The 9,836-nt window shown below is 40.8% G+C and overlaps 1 protein-coding gene across 4 annotated transcripts in view; it reads left to right on the top strand.

The window, feature by feature from the left end:
• Window positions 1-342: 342 nt before the first annotated feature.
• The window catches only part of LOC143643700 (signal-regulatory protein beta-1-like), a 47,733-nt gene continuing 38,239 nt past the window's right edge, over window positions 343-9,836 (top strand). Inside the window, exon 1 of one of the 4 annotated variants that reach the window (XM_077112280.1) lies at window positions 343-1,495. In XM_077112280.1, the coding sequence (XP_076968395.1) occupies window positions 1,426-1,495 (70 nt within the window). In that variant the 5' untranslated portion in view covers window positions 343-1,425. The remainder of the gene's footprint in view (window positions 1,496-9,836) is intronic. The other 3 variants (XM_077112285.1, XM_077112278.1, XM_077112274.1) reach the window with 3 other exon arrangements.

Raw genomic sequence — 9,836 nt, 5'->3', positions numbered from 1 at the left:
AGATATTGGTGGCATACAAATGAGGAAGTCAGGAAGGTCATACAATACACAAGTCTGGATGATATGCCCAAGATTACTCAGCTACAAGGAAGCAGATTCAGTATTTGAACCTACATCGTATCTGCTTCAAAGCTTGTGCTCTTGACCATGGTGCTGTTAGTAATCTCATCCTCCAAAGAGCTCAGAGTCCAATGGAAGTTACAGAAGATTCCTGGGGTTAGAATGATGGAGTCTAGAGGAAAGTCCCTGCCCAGTTACAATGTGGAATTCATCATTCTAGAGTACTGGGATAGGATGGTGACTTCACAAGGGAAGGGTTGCTTTGTCATCTCATAGAGCACGTTTGGTTCCTGCTGTGCTTTCTCCTCTTGTTCTAGCACCTCCCCTGTCCTTGTCATCCAGTTGGTCCCTGAGGAGGAGGCAGGGGTCAAAGGGGAGCAGTGGGGAAACAGCCAAGGCAGCCAGGGCCTGGTTATGGATCCTCCGGCATTAAAGGGTCACAGCCAAGTGTGGGCTGAGAGTCCCCAGACACATTCCTCCTGCTTGATTAGAGCCCATTCCAGAGGAGAAAGAGGAGGAGCCCACCATGCTGGCTCCTCCCTCTTTCAGGAGTGTTTCTCCTGCCCCACATTCCATTGTCCCCACAGCTGGCCCCAGACCCAGGCACAGACAGGAGAGGTACCTCTCACTCTCCTAGTTATGTTTTAGGGGTGTTGTTTTCTCTCCTGGAGAGTGGTCTTCTCACGGCCCTACCTTCCCTCATAGGTCCCCTCCATCTTCTAAAGCACAAATTATCTCTGTCTCTAAAAAGCTAATCTTTTTTCCTGCCAAACCCAGGAAGGAGAAAGGAGAGGCAGCTCCCTGTAGTGTATGAGGGATCCGCAGCTAAGATTCGGATCAAGGCTCGTTCTTTACCTCTGACACCTATAGAACGAAAGATCCCTTGTAGAGTCCAACTCTGTCCTCTAGAGGGTGGGGTAGAGACCCTGCCCTCCCCAGCTGTGTGGCTCACTGTGGTTCAGATTTTGAGCTCATGCAGAAGCTGATCCCACAAGGTTCCAGAAGCATTTGGCCCAGTGCTCTGGCCTTGTCTCTGGGATTCCTGGCAAGGACTGTGAAGTGGGGAGAAACCCTGAGATGGTGTGAGGCTCAGAGAGCAGTACAGGTCTGCAGGTGTCAAGTCCCTCAGCTCCGGGAACCCAGGACATCTCCCCCAGCAAGCCAGCAACTTCTCAGCTGTAGCAACTGTGTTGGTTCACTTTATAACCGCGGAGGAAAACTTGTCACAGTCCCATGGCCTTTCCTCTCATCACAATCCCCTTGTTCTGACATCATGGAGTCAGGGACTCCTCTCTCTTCAGGGCACAGAGGCTGGGGCTTCTCCAGGACAAACGTCCAGATAGTACAGTGGCTCAGGTCACCACAATGTCGGCCCCTGCCTCCCCGCCTTGCCCCCCTCTCCCTTCCCTGCTGCTTCTGCTCCTGAAACTCACAGGTGAGTGGGGACCAGAGGGTTGTGTGTGCTAGGGGGCACCCTCCACCTATGTAGTGTGTTCTCCCAACTTGTTCCCCCAGGATTCCTTTGGGGAGTGTTTTCTCTGCCTCATTCCAGAACAGGTAGAATTTAGAGAACTCAGACTGGGATGGCCTCCAGCTCATACTCTCCCAGTGGATACATCTGTGTCCCATCCCCTTTGTTCAAGTCAGAGGGCTGGGCACAGCAAGGCTCCATGCCTCCACTCCAGTTGTGACATTACATCAAAGGTCTTTGGGAATAGAGGATTGTTTTTTGTTTTGTTTTTTTTTAGTTTTGTTTAATTTAGTGCCATTACACAAATGCTACTCCCTATTCAATGTAGGAAAAAAATAAAATAATAAAGTAAGAAAATAATCCACAATGCCTCCACCCAGAGATAAGCACTGTTAAAATTTTGTTGAGGTTTGAGTGCTCACAGAATATTTGCCAGCAATGACCAGTAGAGTTCTCTCCAGATCACCAACAAGAGCCCACTGTGTCTGCCTCTACTTGCTGAAAAATCTCAACAGCCTATGGAGTCTCTTTCCTGAGGTCATGTGTTCAAGTTGTCCAGGTTTGAGTCCCCATTGCCGCTGCAGGGAGCTTGAGGGGTTCATACCAGGTAAAACAGGAAGGAAGACCTTATCTGAGAGTGAGGAAGGAGGAGGAAGACGCAGAGGTTTTGAGAGAGTAAAGGGTATGAAACACTCAGGCCCACCAGAGCATTTTGACAGATATTTAACAAAGAATTAACACCAATTTTTTTAAATTAAACTTAACAACGTACGAACACCAACATTCTTATCATATGATCATTCCATTCTTGATATAATCAATAACTCACATCATCATCACATAGTTGTATTTTTACCATCATGATCATTTCTTAGAACATTTGCATCAATTCAGAAAAAGAAATAAAATGAAAACAGAAAAAAATTCATACATACCATACCCCTTACCCCTCCCTTTCATTGATCACTAGTATTTCAATCTACTAAATTTATTTTAACATTTGTTTCCCGTATTATTTATTTATTTTTAATCCACGTGTTTTACTCATCTGTCAATAAGGTATATAAAAAGAGCATCAGACACAAGGTTTTCACAATCACATAGTCACATTGTGAAAGTTATATCATTATTCAATCATTTTCAAGAAACATGGTTACTGGAACACAGCCCTACAGTTTCTGGCAGTTCCCTCCAGCCTCTCCATTACACCTTAACTAAAAATGTGATATCTGTTTAATGCATAAGAATAACCTCCAGGATAACTTCTCGACTCTGTTTGGAATCTCTCAGCCATTAACACTTTATTTTGTCTCATTTCTCTCTTCCCCCTTTTGGTCAAGAAGATTTTCTCAATCCCATGATGCTGAGTCTCAGCTCATTCTAGGATTTCCGTCCCATGTTGCCAGGAAGGTCCACACCCCTGGGAGTCATGTCCCACGTAGAGATGGGGGGGAGGAGATTGAGTTTGCTTTTTATGTTGGCTGAGAGAGAGAGGCCACATCTGAGCAACAAAAGACGTTCTCTTGGGGGTGACTCTTAGGCCTAATTTTAAGTAGGCTTAGCCTTTCCTTTTCTGGGTTAAGTTTCACATGTACAAACCCCAAGATTGGGGGCTCAGCCTATTGTTTCGGTTGTCCCCACCGCTTGTGAGAATATCAGAAATTCTCCGCTTGGGGAAGTTGAATTTTCCCCCTTTCTCACCATTCTCTCAAGGGGACTTTGCAAATACATTTTTATTCACTGTTCAAATTACTCTGGGGTTTATCGGGGCATCACTCTGGGCAAACCTACAAAATCTCATGCCCTGACACTTCCTGGAAGATGGCGGCTTAGTAAGACGCGCGGATCTTAGTTTCTTCTCCAGGACACCTACTAGGGGAGTAGAAACGATACAGAAAGCGCCCAAAGCCACAACAGAGATAAAAAAGACAGCGTACCCCATCCTGGAACGGCTGGCTGGCTGAGAGAAGCAGCTCGGGTGAGATCGCCGAGGCGCGCGGGCCTTACCGGGCGGGGTGGCAAGCGGCCGGAGTTACTCCCTTCCCCCTTCCCGGGCCGGCTGGGAGAATTGGAGAGGCGGTCCCCTGAAACAAAGGCGGCTGGCGCCCACACCACGCGCAGCCCCCGGACCAACTGAGAGAATTGGATCGGAAACCCCCAGGCCGCGGAGAACGGTGACGGGTGGGGGAGGCCCCTTCCAAACCCTTGACTCCCGGGGAATGTGCACTCTCTCGGGCGGGCCGCTGCCGCTGGCGCCCTCCCGCCACGCTTGTTGCCCAGAGCCGACTAGGAAATTCGGACGGGCTCTTTCCCTGGCTGCGCCGACCAGCAACCCTCCCTGCGTTCGGACCCCGGTCCGGCTCAAGCCGCTTCGGCTAGCGAACCCCCAGGACGGCGAGAGTTTTCCAAAGTTTAAGGTCCCACAGCACCTTTTACTGGTGGGACCCGCAGACAAATGTGTGCCACGAGCGCCACCTACTGGGCAGGATAAGAAAAACAGAACCCAGAGATTTCACAGAAAAATCTTCCAAACTTTTGGATCCAATACCCAGGGAAATCTGTCTAAATGCGCAGACGCCAACAGAAGATAACGGATCATGCTCAAATAATTGAAAATATGGCCCAGTCAAAGGAACAAACCAATAGTTCAAATGAGATACAGGAGCTGAGACAACTAATGCTAAATATACGAACAGAAATGGAAAACCTCTTCAAAAACGAAATTGATAAATTGAGGGAGGACATGAAGAAGACATGGGCTGAACATAAAGAAGAAATAGAAAAACTGAAAAAGCAAATCACAGAACTTATGGAAGTGAAGGACAAAGTAGAAAAGATAGAAAAAACAATGGATACCTACAATGATAGATTCAAAGAGACAGAAGATAGAATTAGTGATTTGGAGGATGGAACATCTGAATTCCAAAAAGAAACAGAAACTATCGGGAAAAGAATGGAAAAATTTGAACAGGGTATCAGGGAACTCAAGGACAATATGAAGCGCACAAATATACGTGTTGTGGGTGTCCCAGAAGGAGAAGAGAAGGGAAAAGGAGGAGAAAAACTAATGGAAGAAATTTTCACTGAAAATTTCCCAACTCTTATGAAAGACCTAAAATTACAGATCCAAGAAGTGCAGCGCACCCCAAAGAGATTAGACCCAAATAGGCGTTCTCCAAGACACTTACTAGTTAGAATGTCAGAGGTCAAAGAGAAAGAGAGGATCTTGAAAGCAGCAAGAGAAAAACAATCCATCACATACAAGGGAAACCCAATAAGACTATGTGTAGATTTCTCAGCAGAAACCATGGAGGCTAGAAGACAGTGGGATGATATATTTAAATTACTAAAAGAGAAAAACTGCCAACCAAGACTCCTATATCCAGCAAAATTGTCCTTCAAAAATGAGGGAGAAATTAAAACATTCTCAGACAAAAAGTCACTGAGAGAATTTGTGACCAAGAGACCAGCTCTGCAAGAAATACTAAAGGGAGCACTAGAGTCAGAACCAAAAAGACAGAAGAGAGAGGTATGGAGAAGAGTGTAGAAAGAAGGAAAGTCAGATATGATATATATATAATACAAAAGGCAAAATGGCAGAGGAAAATATTATCCAAACAGTAATAACACTAAATGTTAATGGACTGAATTCCCCAATCAAAAGACATAGATTGGCAGAATGGATTAAAAAACAGGATCCTTCTATATGCTGTCTACAGGAAACACATCTTAGACCCAAAGATAAACATAGGTTGAAAGTGAAAGGTTGGGAAAAGATATTTCATGCAAATAACAGCCAGAAAATAGCAGGAGTGGCTATACTAATATCCAACAAGTTAGACTTCAAATGTAAAACAGTTAAAAGAGACAAAGAAGTACACTATATACTAATAAAAGGAACAATTAAACAAGAAGACATAACAATCATAAATATTTATGCACCGAACCAGAATGCCCCAAAATACATGAGGAATACACTGCAAACACTGAAAAGGGAAATAGACACAAATACCATAATAGTTGGAGACTTCAATTCCCCACTCTCATCAATGGACAGAACATCTAGACAGAGGATCAATAAAGAAATAGAGAATCTGAATATTACTATAAATGAGCTAGACTTAACAGACATTTATAGGACATTACATCCCACAACAGCAGGATACACCTTTTTCTCAAGTGCTCATGGATCATTCTCAAAGATAGACCATATGCTGGGTCACAAAGCAAGTCTTAACAAATTTAAAAAGATTGAAATCATACACAACACTTTCTCGGATCATAAAGGAATGAAGTTGGAAATCAATAATAGGCAGAATGCCAGAAAATTCACAAATACCTGGAGGCTCAACAACACACTCTTAAACAACGAGTGGGTCAAAGAAGAAATTGCAAGAGAAATTAGTAAATACCTCGAGGCAAATGAAAATGAAAACACAACATATCAAAACTTATGGGATGCAGCAAAGGCAGTGCTAAGAGGGAAATTTATTGCCCTAAATGCCTATATCAGAAAAGAAGAAAAGGCAAAAATGCAGGAATTAACTGTTCAATTGGAAGAACTGGAGAAAGAACAGCAAACTAATCCCAAAGCAAGCAAAAGGAAAGAAATAACAAAGATCAGAGCAGAAATAAATGAAATTGAAAATATGAAAACAGTAGAGAAAATCAATAAGACCAGAAGTTGGTTCTATGAGAAAATCAATAAGATTGATGGGCCCCTATCAAGATTGACAAAAAGAAGAAGAGAGAGGATGCAAATAAATAAGATCAGAAATGGAAGAGGAGACATAACTACTGACCTCACAGAAATAAAGGAGGTAATAACAGGATACTATGAACAACTTTACGCTAATAAATACAACAATTTAGAGGAAATGGACGGGTTCCTGGAAAGACATGAACAACCAACTTTGACTCAAGAAGACATAGATGACCTCAACAAACCAATCACAAGTAAAGAAATTGAATTAGTCATTCAAAAGCTTCCTAAAAAGAAAAGTCCAGGACCAGATGGCTTCACTTGTGAATTCTACCAAACGTTCCAGAAAGAATTAGTACCAATTCTCTTCAAACTCTTCAAAAAAATCGAAGTGGAGGGAAAACTACCTAATTCATTCTATGAAGCCAACATCACCCTCATACCAAAACCAGGCAAAGATATTACAAAAAAAGAAAACTACAGACCAATCTCTCTAATGAATACAGATGCAAAAATCCTCAATAAAATTCTAGCAAATCGTATCCAACAGCACATTAAAAGAATTATACATCATGACCAAGTAGGATTCATCCCAGGTATGCAAGGATGGTTCAACATAAGAAAATCAATTAATGTAATACACCATATCAACAAATCAAAGCAGAAAAATCACATGATCATCTCAATTGATGCAGAGAAGGCATTCGACAAGATTCAACATCCTTTCCTGTTGAAAACACTTCAAAAGATAGGAATACAAGGGAACTTCCTTAAAATGATAGAGGGAATATATGAAAAACCCACAGCTAATATCATCCTCAATGGGGAAAAATTGAAAACTTTCCCCCTAAGATCAGGAACAAGACAAGGATGTCCACTATCACCACTATTATTCAACATTGTGTTGGAGGTTCTAGCCAGAGCAATTAGACAAGAAAAAGAAATACAAGGCATCAAAATTGGAAAGGAAGAAGTAAAACTATCACTGTTTGCAGACGATATGATACTATACGTCGAAAACCCGGAAAAATCCACAACAAAACTACTAGAGCTAATAAATGAGTACAGCAAAGTAGCAGGTTACAAGATCAACATTCAAAAATCTGTAGCATTTCTATACACTAGCAATGAACAAGCGGAGGGGGAAATCAAGAAACGAATCCCATTTACAATTGCAACTAAAAGAATAAAATACCTAGGAATAAATTTAACTAAAGAGACAAAAAACCTATATAAAGAAAACTACAAAAAACTGTTAAAAGAAATCACAGAAGACCTAAATAGATGGAAGGGCATACCGTGTTCATGGATTGGAAGACTAAATATAGTTAAGATGTCAATCCTACCTAAATTGATTTACAGATTCAATGCAATACCAATCAAAATCCCAACAACTTATTTTTCAGAAATAGAAAAACCAATAAGCAAATTTATCTGGAAGGGCAGGGTGCCCCGAATTGCTAAAAACATCTTGAGGAAAAAAAACGAAGCTGGAGGTCTCGCGCTGCCTGACTTTAAGGCATATTATGAAGCCACAGTGGTCAAAACAGCATGGTATTGGCATAAAGATAGATATATCGACCAATGGAATCGAATAGAGTGCTCAGATATAGACCCTCTCATCTATGGACATTTGATCTTTGATAAGGCAGTCAAGCCAACTCACCTGGGACAGAGCAGTCTCTTCAATAAATGGTGCCTAGAGAACTGGATATCCATATGCAAAAGAATGAAAGAAGACCCATCTCTCACACCCTATACAAAAGTTAACTCAAAATGGATCAAAGATCTAAACATTAGGTCTAAGACCATAAAACAGTTAGAGGAAAATGTTGGGAAATATCTTATGGATCTTACAACTGGAGGCGGTTTTATGGACCTTAAACCTAAAGCAAGAGCACTGAAGAAGGAAATAAATAAATGGGAACTCCTCAAAATTAAACACTTTTGTGCATCAAAGAACTTCATCAAGAAAGTAGAAAGACAGCCTTCACAATGGGAGACAATATTTGGAAATGATATATCAGATAAAGGTCTAGTATCCAGAATTTATAAAGAGATTGTTCATCTCAACAACAAAAAGACAGCCAACCCAATTACAAAATGGGAAAAAGACTTGAACAGACACCTCTCAGAAGAGGAAATACGGATGGCCAAGAGGCACATGAAGAGATGCTCAATGTCCCTGGCCATTAGAGAAATGCAAATCAAAACCACAATGAGATATCATCTCACACCCACCAGAATGGCCATTATCAACAAAACAGAAAATGACAAGTGCTGGAGAGGATGCGGAGAAAGAGGCACACTTATCCACTGTTGGTGGGAATGTCAAAGGGTGCAACCACTGTGGAAGGCAGTTTGGCGGTTCCTCAAAAAGCTGAATATAGAATTGCCATACGACCCAGCAATACCATTGCTAGGTATCTACTCAAAGGACTTAAGGGCAAAGACACAAACGGACATTTGCACACCAATGTTTATAGCAGCATTATTTACAATTGCAAAGAGATGGAAACAGCCAAAATCTCCATCAACAGAAGAGTGGCTAAACAAACTGTGGTATATACATACGATGGAATATTATGCAGCTTTAAGACAAGATAAACTTATGAACCATGTAATAACATGGATGGACCTAGAGAATATTATGCTGAGTGAATCCAGCCAAAAACTAAAGGACAAATACTGTATGGTCCCACTGATGTGAACGGACATTCGAGAATAAACTTGAAATATGTCATTGGTAACAGAGTTCAGCAGGAGTTAGAAACAGGGTAAGACAATGGATAATTGAAGCTGAAGGGATACAGACTGTGCAACAGGACTAGATACAAAAACTCAAAAATGGACAGCACAATAATACCTAATTGTAAAGTAATCATGTTAAAACACTGAATGAAGCTGCATCTGAGCTATAGGTTTTTGTTTTGTTTTGATTTTACTATTATTACTTTTATTTTTCTCTCTATATTAACATTCTATATCTTTTTTGGTTATGTTGCTAGTTCTTCTAAACCAATGCAAATGTACTAAGAAATGATGATCATGCATCTATGTGATGATGTTAAGAATTAATGATTGCATATGTAGAATGGTATGATCTGTAAATGTTGGGTTAATTTCTTTTTTTCCGTTAATTAAAAAAAAAAAAAAAGAGAAGGGATAATTGGAGCTGAAGGGATACAGACTGTACAACGGGACTGGATATAAAAACTCAGAAATGGACAGCACAATACTACCCAATTGTAATGCAATTATGTTAAAACACTGAATGAAGCTGCATGTGAGGTATAGGTTTTTTGTTTTTGTTTTTTTTTCTTTCTATTATTGTTTTAATTCTTATTCTGTTGTCTTTTTATTTCTTTTTCTAAATCGATGCAAATGTACTAAGAAATGATGAATATGCAACTATGTGATGTTATTAAGAATTACTGATTGTACATGTAGATTGGAATGATTTCTAATTGTTTTGTTAATTCTTTTTTTAATTAATAAAAAAAAAAATCTCATGCCCTACTCAAGGTTCCGTGTACTATGGTGTTCAATTAAGCTGTCCCCATAAGTTACATTAGGAAATGCATTAGTTAAAATATAAATTTT

Source organism: Tamandua tetradactyla, chromosome 1, assembly GCF_023851605.1.
Source record: "Tamandua tetradactyla isolate mTamTet1 chromosome 1, mTamTet1.pri, whole genome shotgun sequence".
Taxonomy (NCBI): Eukaryota; Metazoa; Chordata; class Mammalia; order Pilosa; family Myrmecophagidae; genus Tamandua; species Tamandua tetradactyla.
This window is presented reverse-complemented; position numbering and strand designations above follow the sequence as displayed.